Source organism: Asparagus officinalis, chromosome 10 (assembly GCF_001876935.1).
Source record: "Asparagus officinalis chromosome 10, Aspof.V1, whole genome shotgun sequence".
NCBI lineage: Eukaryota > Viridiplantae > Streptophyta > Magnoliopsida > Asparagales > Asparagaceae > Asparagus > Asparagus officinalis.
Window position 1 is genome coordinate 7,170,320 of NC_033803.1, and position 23,139 is coordinate 7,193,458.

The 23,139-nt window shown below is 35.8% G+C and overlaps 1 protein-coding gene across 1 annotated transcript in view; it reads right to left on the reverse strand.

Annotated features, from left to right (window-relative positions):
- LOC109824931 (histone-lysine N-methyltransferase, H3 lysine-9 specific SUVH4) overlaps positions 1-18,416 on the reverse strand; it is a 36,683-nt gene extending 18,267 nt beyond the window's left edge. The window contains exons 1-8 of the mRNA XM_020391559.1: positions 18,283-18,416; positions 17,150-17,625; positions 15,613-15,672; positions 12,655-12,723; positions 9,298-9,352; positions 9,052-9,161; positions 5,268-5,447; positions 1,568-1,666 (exon numbers count right to left, since the gene is read on the reverse strand). Coding sequence (XP_020247148.1) covers positions 1,568-1,666; positions 5,268-5,447; positions 9,052-9,161; positions 9,298-9,352; positions 12,655-12,723; positions 15,613-15,672; positions 17,150-17,617 — 1,041 coding nt within the window. The 5' untranslated portion in view covers positions 17,618-17,625; positions 18,283-18,416. The remainder of the gene's footprint in view (positions 1-1,567; positions 1,667-5,267; positions 5,448-9,051; positions 9,162-9,297; positions 9,353-12,654; positions 12,724-15,612; positions 15,673-17,149; positions 17,626-18,282) is intronic.

Sequence of the window (23,139 nt, forward strand, 5' to 3'; positions counted from 1 at the left end):
TGGCTAATAAATGACATTATAGCTTTAACAAACATTTATTACACTAAGTGTACACTTAGCAATAATAAACCTGAAATGGAAAAGAAAATATTAATGAGTGATTACATAGAAGATAATAGCATGCAACATCAGAGGAAAGAACTGAAAATTAGATTTAATATTTTCATAAATGTTAAAATTTTCAGGTTATTGTATATATGCCTTGGGAATACTTTGGAGACAATAAGACTTAACTCAAATTACTCACACATGAAGCAATCAGCTGAATGGAATTTATAACTATAATAACATAAGAAAATTTCTTCACTGCATAGATAACAACAAACTTGAGTAGTACATACACATTTTGCACATACACATTTTGCATGTTATATAAATCTTAAATACTAAATTGGGGAAAGCTAAAAAAAAGTAGTAGTAGTTATTTTGAATAATAAGGAGAATAAGAGGAAGAACACTGCAATAATGGTAGTGGCAACAACTTTAGTCAGAGGAAGCAATAGGAAGAGAAAGGAGTAGTGAAATCAAAAATAGAATCAATAGATAGCAAAAATTGTAATCTAATTTAAAAAGTCGCGATACTAGACGGAATTACCTGTGTTCCACTTCCGAGACCTTGTTCATGACAACCACCATAGAAGGCAATCCAGGCAGCTACTGGTATGAAGATGAAACGATCAAAGGCAGGTGTCAAAGGGGGTCGTGCAAGGAGTCAACTCAATGATGCCAAAAGGGCTGATGGGTCAATCAATTAGGGTGCAAATGCCTTTGTTAATTGAATTGAACCGCTTGTTTAAGAGGGCTCAAACCAAGTAACAAACCCATGTTTAATATTGGTGGTCAATCAAGATGCTAATAAATAGAGCAGGCCGCCTTCATAACCAAGAACACCAAGGTTACACAAATGAAGCAGGCCAACCTCCTCAACGGAACAAAAAAAACCCAGTCAACCCCAAGGCATAATTGGAGGCATTTAGGCAAAAGCAGTCTAGATCCGCTAAAATAGAACAGGCTGTCTACAGAACCAAAAACGCTAAGGTTACTCTGGTAAAACGTAATGAACAAGACAACCTCCTTAGCAGGCCAGAAAAAGCTTAGACATACCCAATGCATAATTAGAGGCACTAAGGGTAACTTTAAGCAGTCTAGTGCTGCTATCAGCTAGGCAAACACTTAGGTAAAACTTCCATAATACTTTTCAAAACACCAATACCTAGCTGTTTCAGTTGGCCGCATCGGTTATCATGATTAAAAAGTTGTCTAACGATGCTTTCAGTAATTTTTCAAACCTATTATTCAGGATTGTGGCCATTTAGACTTCTATGCTAGTTTTCAAACTTTTTCTTCAGAATTTTAGTGGTTTACACTTATACATATACGAGTGAGGTAGTTTGGCTGCAGATAACCAAATATTAGTGATCAGTCCACGTTTATTCCCCTGGAAGAACAGTAATCAGAACAGAAAGGCTGTGTAGCCATTTGACACGAAGCTGAAACAACATACAAAAATGAAAAAACAGTCACGATGGCCGTGGCAGGAAATCTCAATACAAAGTAAAAGTCGAACCTTGTACAAGCCATCATAGGTGTACACTTTCCCACAATAGCTGCTTCGTGATTCGTGACCACGAACCACTCTAACAGGAACACCGGTATCATGGTTATTCTGAAAACGAGATAAGAGGTGTCACCATTTAATGATACCACACCAAACAGACAAGATTCAACTACAAAATAACAAACCTGTTTCAATTTGTTGTATCTATATAAATATGAAAGCAACAATATATGCCATAAAAAATAACATTTCAGATGTGTAAAGTTGCAAACAATGATGAGTTGGCGCTGATTATACAAAATTTATATTTGTAAAAAGCACATTATTTTAGCCATAAAAGTAACAGTTTAATGTGAAAAGTTGTAAACAAAGATGAGGTGCGCTAATTGTTGGGGGAGAATTTTTTAAAAAAGACCATTTTTAAAATATAATTAGCAAAATCAACATTTTCCCTAAATAATGAGCAAAATCGACCTCTTTTAGCCAAGTCATCAAGGCTGGGCAAAAAGAGGTCAATTTTGAAAGAAAAAAATCATCTTTAAATTACACAGGACTACTAGTCCCGTGTAATTAGCAATTACTAATTATGAAACTGATTAGGCTCAGAATATACAAGGAACTATTAGTCTCGTGTATTCATTCCTTTTTTTATCTCAACCACCATTACCCCTCTTCCTGCCTCCTCTTCTCCTCAATCTCCTCCAGGGCGGTGGTCGAGGGCAAGGGCTGTGGTAGGAGCGCGACGGCGGTGGTCGAAGGTCGAGGGAGCCTCGAGAGTGAGGGCAGTGGTCAAGGGAGCCTCGAGGGCAAAGGCAAGGTTGGCCTTGAGGGCGAAGGCAAGGTTGGCCTTTAGGACAGTGGTCAAGGGCTAGGGTCAAGGGCAAGGGCGGTGGTCGAGGGCAGCCTCGAGGGCAGTGGTCGAGGGAGCCTCGAGAGCATGGGAGAGGGCAGTTGTCGAGGGAGCCTCGAGGGTAGTGAGGTAAGGGCGGTGGTCGAGGGTGGTGGTTGAGGGAGCCTCAAGGGCACTAGACGAAGGCGGCCTAGGGCGGTGGTCGAGAGCGACCTAGGGTGGTGATTTGGGGTGAGCATAGTTCGGTTCAAACCGAACAAACCAACCGAACCAGGCAAATTTTAACAGTTCGGTTCAGTTTTTATTAGAGTTCGGTTCGGGTCGGGTTAAAGTTTTTTCAACCAGATCCAACCGAATTGTATTACTCATTCTAATTACTATTTACATTCGCTTAAACCCGACCCATTATAGTTCATATAGAGTTACTTCCTTGCAGCTTGATATATTTTTCTCTCACGCAACCAGATAGCGATAAAATACCCCAACAATAGTGTCCTCTCCAATTCTAGGACTTTTCATTATCTCTAGTTCTCTATCCCTCTCTATTACATATTCGCTTCTTCTACTTTGGACCAATCCACTTTGGAGGTAATAAACTTAAGCCATAATGTTGATTCTAACCTTTTCCTAATTCTTCTTCTCGATTGATAAATTTTTGGACCAAACTTCTCTTTGGATCAGGCTTATAATTTTATAGAAACTATACCCAACATCCAAGTTATTACATATTTTTTTATTTACTTTGTCCATCAGATTGAGATCACTTTAATTCTTTATGTAAGTTTTCGCTAAAAAATTTATGTAATCTTTGGTAGGAATAAGAATTTGATTTCTGCATCTAATATTCAATAACATTTAATTGTTAATGAATTTCAATAAATTAAAGTGTAAGAGACTTCTTTCTTCGTCAACAGATTAGAGTTGAAATTGAATTTGGACATAACATTTGTACCTAAGTAAAAACCGAACAAACCGACCCAAACCGAACCGAACTGACTTGAATCGGTTTGCTTCGGTTTTGAATGATAGGCAATTCGGTTCGATTTGGTCAAATTTGGCCAAAACCCGAACCGACCGACTGATTGCACAACCCTAGTGGTGATCGAGTGCGAATCGGATGAGAGAGGAGAGAAATGAAGAGGAATGTTGGAGGAGAGAGAGCGCAGGTTGAAATTTTTAATTAACGAGACTAATTACACGGGACTACTAGTCCCATGTATTTTAAAGATGGTTTTTTTCAAAATCGACCTCTTTTGGCTAGCCTTGATGACATGGCCAAAAAGATGTCGATTTTGCTCAGTATTTAGGGAAAGGGTCGATTTTGCTGATTATGTTCTAAAAACGGTCCTTTTTAAAAAATTCTCCAACTGTTGGGTGTTGATCAACCCCAACACTAATCATCAGAAATTAATTCTGGAAACCAGCTCTCGAAGGAAGACCCCTATATATACACATTTGTGCAAGGTTTCTTGCAGGTTTTACCATGTCAAATGTAACATAAAATAGTAGTTCAAGAAACAATCAAAATGAAATAAATCATATCCATGCACCCTTTCCAACACTGGAACTACCAATAATTTTCCTTGATACGAAACATGGCACCAAGAAACGGTGTCGGTTTGCAGGCACTTACATCGTAAATCATAAATGATGCTCAAGTGAAGAAGATGAACAAAGCCATGATTCAATCAAATACAAAGCATCATACTTCTTGTTAGTCCTTAAGTATCAGAACTAGAAAAAGAAGTAACAACCTTCCTAGTCTACATCAAATAGTGTTCTCACTCTTAATATTTAGCAGCTTTATCAATAACATCATCAGCCAAAAGCTCACAAGAAAACATTTGGACAACAATAACCATTTTCAGCATTCCTTTGGTCTCAGACATGAAGAAGATAAGTATCAGACATCACGACATGTAATAAGGGCTTAGACATAGAAACAGATAATACAAGACAGGTAATAGAGTATATAACATTAAAAGAGGTTCTTCTCAACGTAGAGAGATTGAAAGAGATAATGGTAAAAATTTCAATTGTTCTATTTTTGGGATGACCCTACCGAAGAGGTCGATGAAAAAATACTCCTGGACAAGATAAAGTAGCATGGCTGTAACGTTGACTAGCGCGAAGCAAAAGGAAAGAGAAATTCACCGTAGGAAAGACAAACAAGAAATCAAAGGATACATATGGGAGGTTCAAGGATCCAACTTGACAACTTGTGAAAGTGTCAGCAATAAAGGCAAATCGATCACCAATAAAGATAAGCAGGCACTTAGAGCACCCATGGAAGACTGAGCTCGGGTTATAAAGAATACATTTGGTGGTCTATGTAGCTTAATGAGTCCATTTAAGATTTATGACATGATTCAGTGATCGTCCCGAATCCGGGATGAGTCAATCCGTGTAGCTTTAAAATATGTGGAGAAAAGCCAACGAATATAATGTTTCAAATGACACATGATGAGAAAGAAAAAGTTTTCTAATGCTTCAAAATTGAATTTAATTGAAAAGAACAATCCTTCTGCAACATTGTATAACAGTGAAGGCAAACTTAGTGAAATAAGGGAAAGTTTCAGGAATATGAGACAATTCTTCTAGACCAACTGAGAGGAGAGACTGGGAAGACGATGAAGCTACCAAGGTGAAGCGTAGAGATGACACATGAGCCGGCAGCCCCCATCGACATCCTCATGTTCAAAGCATAGAAATGGAACTTTCTAACTAGCATTTTGATTTTCATAATCCTAAGGATAATCAGGTCAGTTATAGTAGCAAATAAACTATAGTTACATAGTTTTCCAACGAGAAACTAAACAAGCTTCTCTAGCGTTTATAAGAGATTAACTATAGCAATACCTGTAAAGCCAAATTTCCTCGTTCCAATTTCTGATCCTTGACTTGACGCTTATTGCCAAGTAAATCATGTCCTCCCTGACCAGTATAGACAACATCTTCTGAATTGTCCTGGTCATCTTCGTACATACCTGACAAGACAATACATACTGCTAGCGGTAAAGTATAACCTCTGTATTGCTCCTGTCACATGAAAATATTCAATGAGAAAATAATGATACACAATGAGTAAGAAATACAAGAAGTGTTAGGATGAACTTCTTGATCAAACAACCAGTTAGGGAGAAGGCTTGATGCAAGGAAGACAAAATGATATACCACATCAAATATTAAGTCTATGAGAGCATTGATCAATAACAAATTAAACTATGTCATTTCACTTTACAATAACATAAAATGCATATTGCGTTTAAAGACTTCTCAAATACCATTAGGTGTGGTAAGTTCTTACATTTTAAATGTGTTCTCTAGGTTGATACAATTTGATAAAAGAATGGATAAAATAATCATTTCCCCCTTAAAGTATTGGTGAATTCTCAAGTTGCCCCTTGAAGTATCAATTTGCCTTTTTTGCAATTCATGTATTTTTTGCGATCCAAAAAATGAGTTTTTAATTCATAAATGGGAGAAGGTAGTTAAAAAATACCTTTTTAGTTTGGAGAAAAAGACAATTACTGATAAAAACCCAAGGAAAAAAAAAATAAAAAACACAGTTACATCATTAATATGTTCAATATTTGACTATAGACTCACAAAACCATCACATTGTAATCATAAACATAGTTAAAATAGGTAAATTGATACTTTAGGGGGTAACTTGAGAATTCACCAATACTTTAAGGGGGCAAATAGTTATTTTATCCTAAAAGAGTATATGTAAATAAAATCATAGACAAGACCAAGAATTTTAGTCATTTAGGAAAGCTTTAGAACCATGTCGTAGTGCATTCATCTACAGTTTTAATGTGCTGAAACTTTTGGTGTGACAATCAATCTCGACATTTTTCAGCAAAAAAGAAAATTCTTGCCCATCTTTGAGGATAGGAATTTACATACAATGTCAATGTTGTTTAGGAGTTAAATATCAGGACTCATAATTAATCCCAAAACCATATGACAATATAGGGTTAAAGTTCCATGCAGCTCTTTTTCATATATTAGTCCTCAAAGATGGACGCAATCGTGGTAAACATATTATATGTTGGTAGCAATACTACTGCTTCAAGATTCTTTACCAGGCTTGGGAAATTCACAGGTTTTCTTATATAAGCATAAAAAACATGTCACAATATTGTAGAGAGCTACCAATCTACTAAGCTTATAGAGTATTTGCGATAGACCTCTTGCTGAGAGTTCCCCAAGCACCAAGAACCCACCATCGACTCAAAAAGCGACTTCAGACTTTATCCTAAAAATTAACCTCTTTATGAAACTTCTTCAATTATAGGCCATATTTTGTTGCTAATACCAGTTAAATGACAAAATAGTCTTGAGGATGATTGTGATGATACATTCACAGAAGATACATTCTAGCTGAACTCAATCCAACTTGCGCTTAGATTATACCTACGGTTAGCTTTCCTCAATCCAACCTTGACCCAGATTCTAAAAGCTTAATCCCAACCCATAACTGGATAGGTGAAGATGCAACTTGTTCAACTATCAACCGCATTTTATTGATAATCCCGATTAAGTGGCAAAATAGTTTTGAGGATGATTGTAAGGATATATTCACCTAAAATACATCCTAGCTGAACTCAATTTAACCTGCGTTTAGGTTATACATACAGTTAGCTTTCCTCAATCCAACCTTGGCCCAAATTCTAAAAGCTTAATCCCAAGCAATATAATGGGTAGGTGAAGACACAACTTCTCCAACTATCAGCCACATTTTGTTGCTAATCCCAGTTAAATTGCAAAATAGTTTTGAGGATGATTGTGATGATATATTCACGAAAGATACATCATATCTGAACTCAATCCAACCTATGCTTAGTTATACCTACGGTTAGCTTTCCTGAATCCAACCTTGAGCCAAATGCTTAAAGCTTAATACCAACCCATATATTGGGTAAGTGAAGATGGTATGTTTCAGATTTGGTCCAACCAAAGTTAAACAAATAATGTTCAGCATTTGCATCCACATGTGGCGGTTAATCTATCAAGGATTAACTAATTGCAAACAATAATTTATCTTCCACTAAAAAACGTCATACACTTGATGGTTCACCTGAGGTAACAGTGGTCTAAACTACATCCCGTCTTCTTCTGTTTCCCTTTCTGTTGAAGGGTGACAAGGGTCTATCTTGTTTGACATCCATGTATGTCTTAAATCTCCTAAGATATTGATAGAAAGGCTTCTCGTTTCTAAGCAAATCATGTGCGATCGAAAAATATATGACTTTTATTTTTTTGAAAACATAAAGCCTACGGTTTAACCCTCTTTTTGACATCCACTCACTCCATTAGTGTGTAATAAGAAGCTCAGAGTAGATAAGAATGGAGCTAGCATGATATCATCAGGAAACTACAAGGTAGCAAATTGGTATCCTAAAATTACTAGTTTCGGCATTGTCTTTATAAACAACTTGAAGGACACAACCAGGATTTACTCAAAGGATTCTAACTGTTCAAGAAGTTTATATGCCGATTTATTAAATATTCTATACCATTTATCTAATGATAAATAGGAAGCTATACATAAAAAACTCATGCACGAGAAATATTTTCAAAACCCTCACATACAATGTAAGATGTTCAAAATGCCTTGAAAATGCTCATACATAAATTTGATTTGGCTGCATGTTTCAAACAATAGAAGTAAAGACTTGAAACGGAAAAGGAGTAACAATCATTCAGAAATATGAATTCATCTAAACAATTGATTTTCTGGTTAACCATTTCAAGAAATGTTGATTATGTTTTGTGGTAGAGCTATTCAATCAAAAAGGTGTAATCCCTTTCCTATTAAAAGGATTGAATCTCAAACCCGAATAGGCATAGCCTAAAATTGTTTGTTTGATCAAGTTAATTTGGGCATGACAAACTAAAAACAACACATACTCAATGTTTGACAAACCAATTGTTTTTCAACGAAACAATTGACAGGCTTTAAATCAAGCCTAAACCAAGCCAAAGAAAAGAATCATTAACAGTTTTAGTTAGTCTAGAGCATTGCGCTTACTCTAGTTGATTCTTTAGACCATCCATACTCCCTCTTCACCTAAAGTAGAACCCATCACAATTTTTACAAGAACCAAAAGGATTGCTCTCCATTGACCAACAGTGTAGTAACATGGTGCCTTTTGAGGTTTAAAAGTACGTACATTCGCAATGGCTTAAATGTGCGCACATTCGCTAGACTACCTTGCTTGGAAATTTACACTAAATAATAGTATAGGTACGAAAGTGAAGGACAACATAGAACTCAAATTCTCGTTTAATCAACTCAAAAATTTTATGTTGCATATATGACCTTATTCTACAGAGAAAGATATGAAATTTTGATGACAATGACCAATGTGCACCTGAAAGAAAAAGGCAAAGTGAGATCGTGCTTTTATATTATTGGTTTAAGTCACATAAAAACTACCGAGAAGTCTCATATAGGGGCCCACATTCAGAGGCAAAATTACGGAAAATAACATGGCAGATAAGAAAAAGACTTCATATCCATGTAGAATGAAACTAAAACTAGTTAAGCTAAATATTCAATAGATTTACTAATATTTTGTCTGACGATTGCAAACCTGCTATCTAATGCTGTGAAATAACTTCGAGAAATTACCATTTTGGAACATGATTTCCCAATATAATCTATTCCGTTAAGCCAATGGCTATGTAGACCAAGTACAACCATTTCACAACGTGAAAGGAATTGGTCCCCAACAGAAATTCCTATTAAAGAAAAACAAGACTAATAAATAAGGCTAGAAATTGGCAACATAATGAATAAATTGTAATGAATAGTTTTCCCTTCTGTGAAGAAACAAAAAATTGTAAGAAAGGCAGTACTAAATGTATAGAAACTAACCAGGGAGATCACCGATCATTTTTTCTGGATATAGAACTTGATTGTTTTTTATCATCTGCAATATAGTAATAGGCAAAGTTATACTAAGTGTTTCAGTAGTAGTACAAGAAGTCCTAGTGCATGACAAGCATGGTACTAACTATGCAAGAGAATCAAAAAAAATAACACTCTTTGTTAATAATTAACTTTCACAAAATGCTAAACCACAACTGTGAGCCTTGGAGGCAAATTTAGTGGATGGCGATGGCTATGAAGAAAGAGATGGGAACATTAATAAGTCCATCAACAAAAATAAAACACAAAGTAAAAGAACTAACTGCATCAGCTCATCTACATATATGGAGTACTATACAAGCATAGCAATTAAAATGATAAGGACGCATGTGATGGAAAGGGGGCAAAAGCGTCCAAAAAAGAGGAAGTGGCATCTTTATGCTCCGCCAAGGCCCAAAGCAGGCATATTAAGCAATTGGGTCGCATTTGTCTTGCATAGGTGCATTCAAAAGCACTTTCGAGACGTACGCAGGTAAAGCAGCCCAAGCACTAGTGTCAAGTGGTTGACCGCTTCCCTTGGTATTCTACTCCCTTTTGTCTAAGAGGATTTTACTTGTAGCTTCGAAGGAACTTGGAGAAATAAGTATGGTGATTGAACTTAATACTTATGTTTTTCTCCCATTGATAATTTATATCGAACCATTAATTCATTGACTAATTTATGTACATAGTTCATTACATGTTAGTTTATCATACTTAGGATCTGTATAAATCATCACATATGTATTTGTCGAATTTTTTGCTTCCATTATTTTGCTTGTGTTATAATTTCTCCTTCTTTTCTTTCTTTTTTCTTTTTCTAAATTTTTTTCCCTGTTTAGAAGAGTCCAAGGACTCATCCAGATTCCAAACCATCCACCTAAATCTAGAAATTTTGCATGTTCACCAAGGACCATCTTTCTTAACCAAAAAGTGAATTTTCCACCAATATATTTAATATATTAGGGTTTCCATGACTATTTTTATGACAAATGTAGTCCAATAAATGTGGAGCTATGTACACATTTCCAGCAATCTCAATCATTTGGTTATGTGAGGGCACAAAACTCACTAGAAATATGTACAAAACTCCACAATGGTTGTTAAAACTTCTCAAAAAGTTGAAGTTCCCGTGCACATACTGATCCTTATTAATAGTTTAAGCTCATAATCAAAAATTCGACGTCTGAAAGAGAAAATGTCAAAGCTGAAACAATCAAAATTCCAAAATATTTGGAAGTGATGAAATAACATTTCATATTTCTTACTCGTTTCTTCAAAATGACATATTTCTTAAGTAGGTTACAAGTAGTATGGGTACACGCTTTTTCATGAGCTCTAGTAAGGGTGAGGGCACGTGAGACCTTTATTAAATTGGTTGCATATGGGTTTGGCTTTCGCGGATTAGATTAATTTTGGACTTAATGTAATGACACAACCCGGTAATCAGACCCCATCAGTGGCGCCTTTGACTGGGCCATGGATATCGAACTAACAAGGAAGGTAGGCGGGCGCTCAAACTGGTACTTTTGCTCGGGCAGACTGATAGCTCTGCATATGGATATGGATCAACTGAATATTATTCTTCAAAGAAAAACCTACTAATAATGCTAGTTTCCCCGGGAATATGGCAAGCACGGACGACCAATTGCGCTTGCAGGGTGTGAAGGAAGGTTGGGTGCCCCGGGAATATGGCAAGCACGGACGACCAATTGCGCTTGCAGGGTGTGAAGGAAGGTTGGGTGGGGGCATTGGACCAAGAATTGTCCAAACAACCAACCTACCAACACAACACCAATTGCGCTTGCAGGGTGTGAAGGAAGGTTGGGTGGGGGCATTGGACCAAGAATTGTCCAAACAACTAACCTACCAACACAACTGATGTTGTATTTAGTAAAATTGTAGGAAAACTGAAAACTAAAATGTGGGGAAAAAAACTCCTTGGCATCCTTAGATGCTAGTCCAGAGGGTGTACAGGGGCTTATATTTAACCAAGGGGGTTTTAACTGGATTTACCATATCTAATTGTTTTGTAGCATCCTAATAAGCTACTTTTTAGCCTCACTTAAAAAAGATTGGACTCCTAACTTTAAAAAACTGGCTTATCAATTTCTCTCTCCTAGTAAGGTGGGTTTGACAAAGCAAATGTCCACCCATGCTATTTTTTACTCATTTCTCTCTCCCCCCCCCCCACCACGATCTCGAACCCTAGGCGTTGTCATTTTTGCAACAACAAGGCCAATGGCTACATGTTCTCTCTAGGCGTCGTCATTTTTGCAACAACAAGACCAATGACTACATCTTACCAAACATGTAACTGGCCGATCAGCTCAATTTTACCAAACAAGTAATGAAATTTTATCGTAGAAGCCAAAAGCGATATAAAGCTAATATAGCTTAAGAGGTTCTAAAAATAAGCCCTCGCAACACCCTCGCAGGCGCATGGCCAATAGGTCAGGAATCGACTACTTTCTAAATCATTCATTATATAAATGGTACAACTTCCAATTCTTTTTCTAACCAAAATTGTTCGGTGCCATGTTTGAGGTGTTCTTGAATTTTTGTTGATCATCTTGAAACAAACGCATGTCCCACACAAGTATGTGATCAAACCAACCTTTAATTTGCAACCATCTCAACAAAATTAAGTGGTGGTCCAATGGTCTCACTCATCTAGGTCAAAGGCTTTTTCTTTTCAGGAAACTCATCTAGCTCCATGTGTTTATCTTTTCCAGTGCACAGTATACAAGTTCACATCAATTATTTTAATGGTTTTTATTCTACTAAAATGATTTGCAATTGTCATAATAACATTTCCATTTTGGTTTTTCAAATATTAATAAAATAATATTATTAGCTTTAAAATAAATCACGTTCATGATGCCAAATCATATAAGAGGCCTCCTACACATCTGCTTTATTTCAAAGCTTTAGAATAAAAACCCATCTTACCTCATAATAACTTTCATCTCAGTATAACATATCAATCCATGGAAAAGATGGTGGCTGCTAATAGAAAAATATACTACCAAAATTTTGACGTAAGGTGCAGAATACGAAAGAATGATCAATTATCAACATTATATTACAAAAAGAATAATTATTATTATTATTTTGACGTAAGGTGCAGAATGCGAAAGAATGATCAATTATCAACATTATATTACAAAAAGAATAATAATAATAATTATTATTATTATTATTATTATTATACAACATTTTGCTCCCAAAGAGTTAAAAGCAACATGCAATAGGGTAGGATAAGACATGCAAGAGAAAAAGGAAACTAAATATGGCACGCAAGAGAAAAAGGAAACCCACTACCTTGGAACTAGCCTTAAGGTCAGGTCGTTTTGAAGCCCGCTTCAGATCCCCTTCGGAATTGGAACCATTCTTCGGAAGGAATAAGACAGAATTTTGTACATGGTCAGTATATCAAATATTATTGCATAGTGAATACCATAAATAAATAAAGAAATCACTATAAACAAGAAGTCAACCATTCTTCAGAAGGAATAAGACAAAAGCCTTCTACATATATCAAATATTATTGAATAGTGAATACCATAAATAAATAAATAAATCATCGGAAAGAAGAAATCAACATTGACAATCTATACAAACTATAGTATATATGTATTGGTGGCAATATCCGCTTAGAGCAGTGGGTTTGTCGGGTTGTCACGTGTGGGTTAGGGATGAACAGGTTTGGATTATAGTCAAATCAAGCCATTTAACCTTGCCTAGTAAATGAGTTGGGTACATGTTAAGGGACATTCCCTAGTAAAGATTTGACCAAATTAAAAATAATAATAACATAGTACGTGCAAGTAATAAAAATTTGAAATAAAGCACATTACTCAATCACAAAATATTATTTAAACCACACACAACAATATTGAACTATTTAAACCATGTGCTAAACTTTATAGGTGGTTATAAGTTAATTTTATTCCATTATATTTTTTCTTAAAAACCTTTATATGTGATCAAATGATCCGAAAATCGGATTAGAAGAGTAATATATGGTAACTTGATTATTAAATGGGTCTGATATGGGTTACGGTCCTTAATCCGTTAAATAAACAGGTCTGACATATTTGAGATTTTGAGGATACACCCAACCCTGCTCATATCTGCTCTATACAATTGTCAACCTCATCTATATTTACAGGGAAAGTATTCCTAAGACAACTCTTTACCGAATTACCTAGGTAGGCACCTAAACAGTAAAGCCAAAACTCTCACGCCCCATTTGGTACGCGGGAATGAGTGGGAATGGAATGCAATACCAACTCTTTATTCATGCGTACCAAACACGATGTGTTTTTAGACGCTAGAATTGTTATTCCCACTTCTTATTAATTCTCACTTTATGTGGGAATTGTCATTCCCAATCATTTAACAAGGAATTGATATTCCCACTTAAGTGGGAAAAAAATAATCAAATAATTTTCGATTATACGCTCCTTAAAAGATACGAATAGATATAAATTCTCATATGAAAAATTATTTCTATAGAAATAATGTCATTAGCTGCTCGTACAAATATACAAATAGATGTAAAATATTAAAATATTATTCTTTATTCGACTTTGCCCTAGTTCCATCGCGTCTGCAGTAGAAAAAAATCTCGTCTTCGACTCGACGCGACTCGGTTAGGTAACCATTATTTATTTTTAAAATATGTATGTGTGGCTAATCTTTACAGAAACTTTTTATCTTTTGGCAACTCGATTGCGTAATTTGTTGGTAATTAGGTTAATAAATATTTTATCTTGGGATGTATGATTTGAAGTTCCATTGAAACATATATGCCTAATCTTTTTAGTAATTTTTTCAAGCACTCACAACAATAAATAATGTGCTTAATTGATGAGATTTAAAACTTTATGTTTTAATTAGAGGTTAACATGTTTTTTATTCCTTCAAACTTTCTATGTTAACATGTTTTCTATTCCTAATCAATTTTTTGAAAGTTAAAAGTGCATTTGAAATTTCTTAGAAATTTTATATACAGACTAAAAGTTAACATGTTTTTCCAATCCTTCAAATTTTAGTGTTTTCTTCTTCATGCATGTACATGGAATTCAGTCGTAAATCATGTAGCGTGCATATGGAATTTAGTCTATTGTATACGTTTGTACACAGTGATGCTAGTAGCATTAGATGCTCGTACAAGTAATAGACATGTAGCATTAGAAGTTAGAAATATGAAATTATAATTATTTATAATTAAAAATAATTTCTATGAAATTTATTTTTCAATTAGTAAGCCAAAAGTCCGAAATTGTTGCTGAGGTGGTGTCAAAATATAACTATCAACTGAAAATTTATTTCTATAAGAAAAACTATCCTTTTTATAAACCTTATTTTTCTAAAAAAATAAATTACTTAGTCATTTTTAAAATATTTTTATATTTTAAAAATTCTGTGTTTTTGTAAGGGCATTATTAGAAAACTAAATTTTATTCTCGCTTGTGAACAAATGATACCAAGCATGGGTATGAGAATAAGATTGTCATTCCCGTTTCATTCTCTAAACGCACCCAAACATGAGAATGAGAATGTGCATTCCATTCCCACATGTATTCAATTCCTTTCCTATCTTCTTTCCATTCTTACTTGACTCCATTCCCGCATACCAAACGAGGCGTCATTGTCGAGTGTTCACAATCTAGATGAACACGATTCGTCGTAATCTGCATGTTCTAAAATACTTGCACAGAGACAGGGAATCAATTGGAAGATCTTAGGGCAGGTAGTGAAGATTGCCTTTTGTACAGCTCAGTAAGCAAGTGCATCCAAAATAAAAACAAATACTTTGTGATGCTTAAAATCATTCTATGACAACCAATTAAAACACAAGACCATAATGGGAATATTTACCTATGCAACAAAAATGGAACTAAAAATTAAAAGCAACCTATAGAACGTAGAAACTATAACTTCAATAGTCAATGATCATTGTAGTGCATGTAGCAACACGAAATGCCTAAATCAACATATCATTGAAGTCAAATGGACCCCGTTATCTACTGCTAATTTGACATGATCGTGCACAAATGAAAAGGGAGAATATGCTAAAGTTGTAGCCCCCTATTCCCCCAACCACAAAAGGCACTAGTGTTCCTGAATGACAAGTATACCTAATATCAAACATGGAAAATAACAATAACTGAACAATTGCAATTCAATAAAGAATTCAAGACGTATAGGATTAGCTATAAATATCCCAAACTTGAATCTACACAATTGAGTAACAATTAGATTAAATTTCACCTTGTTCTTTGAACACTCTGAAAGTTTTTGCCCCACTTCTTTCACTCGTTTCTCTTCCTCCTATAGAAAGTTAACAGAAAATTAATATCACTTTTCTTAACTGAAAAATGAAAGACGTACACATTCTCGGTAAGCAATGTTACTAAAATCTGAGACAGTACAATAGTGCAGAAAAAGTAATGTGTTCATACTCTGGTACTATCATAAACTTTCAATAATTGTTTAACCATAAACATCCAACTGTGTAGTTTGATATCATCATGCATCATAGAATCACAAAACAAACCTCTATTAGTATTTAGCACTTTAAATGGTAAAAATGAACGATAACAGAGTGATGTTTCGTGTTCATATTCTTAATTATAGACCTGCTCTACTTAACAGTGTCCCATTAGCATTGATTCTTACCATGAAAATTGTTTGGCTCAAATGGCAAAAGCCAGCAAGTGGGCCCAAATTCTAAATGGGCTCTGGGAGTGAAGTTCTGGCATAAACTGAGCCCTACCTGGCAAATGTCTTTCCTTCCAGTGAGGGCCATGGTAGCACAGATGCTCTGAGACCTCATAAGGTCCAACCCTAATGGGAGTCTAAATTAATAGCAAAAATAGGTAAATAGAACAAGCATGCACCAGGAACTTGTTTGATTGCTATTCTTCATAAGCAACATGAAAACAACTTTCCTTCCACGATTCAACAACAACAACAAATCTTTTACCCCAAATTTTTGCAGTCGGCTACATGAATCTTAATCATAATGTACGGGCTTTAGTTTTATATGATTGGAAATTCAGTAGAACCACTATACAAATTTTCTATTGTGTTTCTGTGGCCCTCTACATGGCGTGTGTTCCAACCTCGTGGAGGCAAACAGTAGCTCAGTGTATAACTCATAGGACAGGAAAGTAGCATGCACACAAAAGTACATATGAACTAGCACTTTTTCAATGGATGCAAAAGACCGTTAAGGCTATAAGGGACTGAAAATGTCTAAATGGTGTAGAATCAGTGATCAGGGACTAGCTTTTAAAGTGTGAAGCTAAGCCAAGGATTGTCTATTTCAGCATCTCAAATTGTGGGATGGTAAGATTTAAAGTCGAGATGCTGCAAACCTACAAAACAGGTATGTTGCATACCCTTGTTGTGCATAGTTTACGGTGATTCGAGAATCCCTAATATAGAGCTTCAAAATGAGCGTGTGAAATTAGGACAAAATAGGAAACCCAATAAAAGCTAGTTACAATTAACTGACTCATCATGTGAATGAGGTGGAATTAAGAGGTGTGTCAAAAGTGCTATCCTTATTCCTAGCTGGGCAACGCATCTATATGTTACTGCTAGAAGGGGTTCAAGCTATGATGGTACAAAAACTTTATTGAAGACAGTCCACCTTCTTGAATTAGCCACAATAAAGACTTTCAGTAGATAAACCAAATACAATGTTTTGCATCTGATTTCTGAAAAATAATCATACATACTAGTTTAAGACTTTCACTCTGCCAAAAAAAGAACCTAATGCATATTTGACCAGTCTGATTACCTGAACGAACTGAAGGTAGTAGGTGTTAAACATCCTAAGAGTCTCTTTCACTCGTTGTTTAGCACTCTTCGTGGGTGCTTGACCATGAACCCCATTGTTCAATTGCTCGGAAGCGGCAGAGACTTTGCTCTCGTTTGCATTAAACCAGCCATTGCCCGATATTCCATTCTCCTTAACCTCGCTCGATATGCCATTCTCCCTAACCTCGCTCAAGTTTTCATTCTCCATAACCTCCTCCTTTCCGCTAACACTAGCGGCATCATTTTGCATCACGAACCCATTAGTCTTAGAAGGACCTTTTTGTTCTCTCTTAACCGACTTCGGTTTAGGCCTCTTCTGAGGACTCTCCTCATTCTCGAACTTCTTGCTCAAAGCATAACATGGCCTCTCCTTCCCCAAACATCTAGCACTGCGCCTCCTGCCAGCTAAGGCCTCTCCTTCTACAACCATGGCCTCCACTGATGACATACCTTCAGCTGTTCCATATACAACAAAATAGCGAACTCTTAAAATGCAATAGATTACATTGGCTTATGCTATTAACATAAATTTTCTTATGCAATGCTTCTACAGATATAACGAGAACTGAGCAACGTACAAAAATCCCAGGAAATTGTCCGTCGAAAGCACAAACTGATAAAACCAGACTATGGCGTAGAAAATGATGAAAGCATATCCAAAATCTCAAATATTGGTATCAACTCAAAATACCCAAAAACAACAAAATCAAATACTACAGAGAAACCAACCCACTTCAAAATGGCCCACAAATTGCAGAAAAGTACACAAAAACAAACACTACAAATAAAAGAACAGGCATCAAAATGGCGCATAGGAAAAATCCAAGAAGAATGCATCTCCCATAGAGCAAATGTAGCAGAATCCCTCACATACTAAAGCTCAAAAGAGCTCAAAAAAAAAGAGATCAGATAATAAAATCTACAGCTCCTCGAGCACGATTTGAGCAAATCGATCACGCAAACTTCACATCTAAACCACCAAAACCCTAAAATACTCGTAATCGACTCGAAAAAATTAGGAAAAATCAGAAAAAAAATCGAAATAAGAGGAAGATCCAGATGAGAAGCAAGAACTAGGGTTTTAGTTGGAAATGAGAAAGGGTCGGAGCTCACCGAAGCCGATCTTGAGACGACCGTAAGAGGAAACGAAGCTAGGGTTTTGAAAGGGGAGATGGATGGAGGAGAGAGAGAAGAAAAACCTTTTCGCCTTCGAATTTTCGGTTGGGTTTTCTCCCTCCACCTTTTTTGTCCGAAAAAATGGGGGATGAGAGAGAGAAGCGGGAAACGAGAGAGTGGGCCCACTCTCGTGAGGTGACGAGACATAACATGTGCCGGCCCACGCCGACCCATCATGTTTATTTTTTATTTTTTTGAGTTTTATAAATGGTTTTTAGTTTTATATATAGTTTTTAAGCATTGTTTAACACTTAAAAATTATATGTAATTAACTAACAAAGCAATCATTATAGAAATAAAAAATAATTTTATTAAGTAAAATTATATACTTGTGTAGAACGACAGAGAGAAACATTGCAAACACAAAAATTTTACGTTGTTCAGAGTAAGTCTTACTCAACGGGCGGCAACTAATTGTTCCACTATTCTAAAAATATATGAATAAATTATTAAAAACTTTAAGCAAATTAAAATCGAGAAAATATGTCAATTCGTACTAGAGTTCAATCTTTTTCATTCTCTTCATCTTCCTCCTCAATGTTGTGTTTGGGAGATCACTGAGGGAATAGAAGGAAGGGTAGGGAAATGAAGGGAACTTGTCAATTTTCTTTTCCCCTCCTTTACCCCCCCCCAAATTTATGTCTTAGAGTGTAAGATTTTAGTGTAAATTTTTCCTCATTTCCCTCCTTTATTCTCCCGATAAACTCCCAAACAATGTTAAACTTAAAATGTCTTTCCCCTTCCCTTCTCTACCCTCCATCCAAACACAGCACAAAGAAAGCCGCGCGTCCTCAAAAGACCCCTTTAGGTAGTAGGCTCGTTATAGACATCTTCTCGACCCAGCTATCAACTCTTCTGTGCTCCTGCGGCGATTCAATGTTTATATTATGTATAGGCAAATGTCTAAGGGATGAACTGATAAAATCATGAAGGGGGAAATTATATGTGAGCCAACGGGTTGAGTTCAACGGGCAAGCCTACTTACATTTAGTCTCAGCTCGTTCGTTGGGCTCGATGGACCGAGCGAGTTGTCGGCCTACTTGTTACTAGAAGCTAGCCCAACACAGTGTCACAGCCCAATACTATAGCGGGCCGAATTGGGCCCGTCCCACACTAAGTCGGGTTGAGCCCAGCGAGCTGGTTCATGGGCTAACCTGGCCCAGTGCCCACCCCTATGTACGATGAGATTTTCTCGACTTTTGAAATAAACGGTAAATCATTAAAAATGGAATTTTACGGTGAAATTAATATGTTTTAGGAATGATGTAAAATTTCACCCAACCATATATTTAACACTTTCACTTATATTTTTTATTTTTCATCAAAGATGATCATATGATTTTGATAATGATGAAAAATATATTCTGGGATGAAAGAAATAATGAAGGGTTGTTTGGTACATTTTCTTTAAAAAATACAGGAAATGGAAAATGGTTGATTTCTCTAAAACCTCAAAAATAAAAAAAAAGGACAATGAAACTCTGAAAAAGGTTTACAAGTGATTTCCTATAAAAAAATTCCAAAAACAGATTTCCTAAAACAAAGGTCAAATCTACAAATGGGAAGGTGCCACGTCACTCTTCCTTTTGGTTTTAATGTGGTAGCCCACCGAAGGAAAGCATGCATCATATGAAAGCTTCCTATAATTCAAGCCTACAGCTTCGGTGCTCCACAAAGATTTGTTGGAGCATCGGTAGCATATCTGTAAATAATTTCCTTAAAAATAGCTCTCATATTTCTAGGTAGATAGATTTGACGGTTAGAAGGTGTTCCACACCCAAAATTGTAATTAACTATAGGTAAAAAGGTTATTTTAGGAAATACAATTTAGGAGAGAAACAGAATTTATGATTAGTTAGAATTCTCCAATTCACGTTACAATTTTTTATTGCGTTATCAAGTCATGCTCCGCACTTTCCTGTAGAAAAAAAAAGATCCTCTCTTGAAGATAACGCTCCGCACTCTCCGTCTCGAAAAAATCTCGTGAAGGGAACACCATGAAAGGTACTCTTATCTTATTCTTTTAAAAAAATTAATTATATAATATGATGTGGTGGCTTTAGTTGCAGCAACTTATGCTTAAAAAATTTTAATTATTTAGTTTGATGTAGTCGCTTTCGTCGCAAATGATGTAGTCGCGCGCTTTCGTTGCTTTCGTTGCAGATGATGTAGTCCCTTACATAGCAGCAACTTACGCTTAAATTTTTTTAATTATATAGGATGATGTAGTCACTTTAGTTACTAAATTAAAAACATAATCTCCATGTTTATAAGCTAATTAATCAAGATGGCTACAATTTTTACTATAAAAGTTCTTACAGTTTGCATGCATGCACTATCACTATCACACATGAACGTTATAGAAGTTCTTCCTTCTCTCTCTGATTTCTTGTCTTTATTTTTCTTTTTGTGTGGCGGAATAAAGGCGGTGATCCCTTTGGCTGAATTTTTTTCTTTTGCTGTGTTTAGTTAGCAGTTTAGGATAGAAAGCAGGATAGAAAGATAATTTTGAAAGACTAAAATGCCCTTATTGTTGGAAATTTATCAAATAATTAAGATTATAGCATGCAGATAAATCCAAAAAATTAAAAACAATTAAAACTGGCCTGAACGGGAGCAGTCGTGTATTCACTGCCCTAGAAGATTGAGAACCCGCCTATCGCCCTGGCGCAGATGGTTCCCTCCCCCTAGCGGTAAAATCCCCCGGAAACGGCCGGCCTCTACACTCGGGCGAGAGTGCAGAGCTTCAGCTCAGATGAAGGAAGTTGCCCATAAAATAAAATAAAGATGTAGATAAAAATAATATGTAGGGGAGAGAAAAAACAAGAGAAACTTGTTGTATATTTTTTTTCTTATTTTGAGCTCAACATATGGATATATATATATAGGGTTGGAAAAGACGTTACAAAACCCGTAATTAATTCTGTAACGTTCATCATAAATTTTGTAACGTTCCCCATAATTATATATCCGTTACACATATTTTAATTGCATGTTTTAATTATAATATTTATTATAATTCATGAAGACAAAATTGCCTTTTGTTAACAAAATATCTAACAGTCCCCCCCCCAAGGCAATATTGACTGAAGACTCAGAAATCAATAAATAAATCAAGAAATCATAAATCAAATATAGGTTGGGCAACCTTTCGTATCGTGAATTCGGGAGAGGTAGCTTTCGGCTTTGAACCTTTCCTTAGTGAGTTCATCGCCACCTGAGGGACATAATGGACTAGGCCTTGAATTAGGCCCCTTTAATCAGGTATTGATGAAAACACACACAATACGCTTCATCTATTGAGCAAAGCGGGTTGAGCGTTAAAGGCCATGCTCACAATAAACCGACTCATGAGAGTTTCTAGGGGTTAGCCCAGCCCCCCCTAACCGCGGCCATCACGGTTCCTCTCACGTAGGTAAGTCCTCAAAGGGTACTACAGCTGTTTATTTAATACCCCCCACAATACACGCGTTGGACTTATTAAGAGTAAAACTCAGCCTAGCCAGCTGTATCATAAGAGCATCGTCATCATAGAGAAGGGGTAGTAGCAAATGCTACATAATGATATATAAATATATCTAGGTCGATGCTCCACACGAGAGTCACTTGTCCAGCTTGTTTCTACCACATTGAACCGACATTGGGACTACGTCTCCAAATAAGGGTTGGGTTGCCGCTGTCAGTGACCTCATCTATGGGCTTAACCCCATCTCCCTCGATGAATCCAGAACCACACTCCTGGATAATCCCTTAGTCAAAGGGTCATCAAGATTCTTTTCACAGACTTTACAAAGTCTAGAATCATAACTTTGCCTAGCAGGCGTTGTATTTATTTATCAAGTTCTTATTTTGTAATTAGTCCATCATATTGTTTGAAATTGACATTAGGTCATGATCTATGATCATAAAAGATCATAGTCTATGTCTGAAGAGATTGACCTTAATATCTGAACATTTCAAACTAATGTGGAACTAAAAATTCTGCAGTTATGCATATGCACATACATGAATGAAATTAATAATAGATACATGCAGAGCATAATAGGATTTCGTATCTTAAAATATATTTTCGTATCTTAAAATACATTTCATACTTCATAATTCAAATGCATAAAATTTTTAAAATTCTTCTATTATAAGAGGTTACAAATTGGTTGCCTACAAAGGAGACCGTCCAAATTTAAATCGGTTGCCTACAAATGAGACCTTCCAAATTTAAATTGGTTGTCTACAAAGGAGACCTTCCAAATTTATGTTGCCATTTTCTAGTACCACCTCTTATACAAATAATAATAATAATAATATTTGTACATACGTGCTTTAAATTTTACAAGTGCATTCTTGCATAAAACCTTGTAATTAATCATGTAAAAAATGCAAGTTATCTAAAAAGATATATGAGCATTTATTGCAATATTCATCAAAATGCAATAAAAATGATGAACTTTACATTTGAATAATATAATTCACCATATAAAATAGAATTTTAAAAGATGCACCTCTTTGATTTGGTTCGCTCATATATTGATCATTTATCATTAGGCAATATATGATGCAAGAAGCGTAATTAAATAAATGCATATGAATTATTCTCATAATTCCGGTCCTCTTATTCCAACTCGTTCCTTACAGAGCGCGTTACGCAACCCTTAAACCTTGCCTTAGACACCAACTAATCCAAGAAAACTTGAATCGGTTCACTCAATGAGTTTTTGTTCCTTAACAGTATATAGAAACTTTAAATTATTTCCTGCAGTCATTTAAATTGCCTAGCAATTATACTGCAAACATATG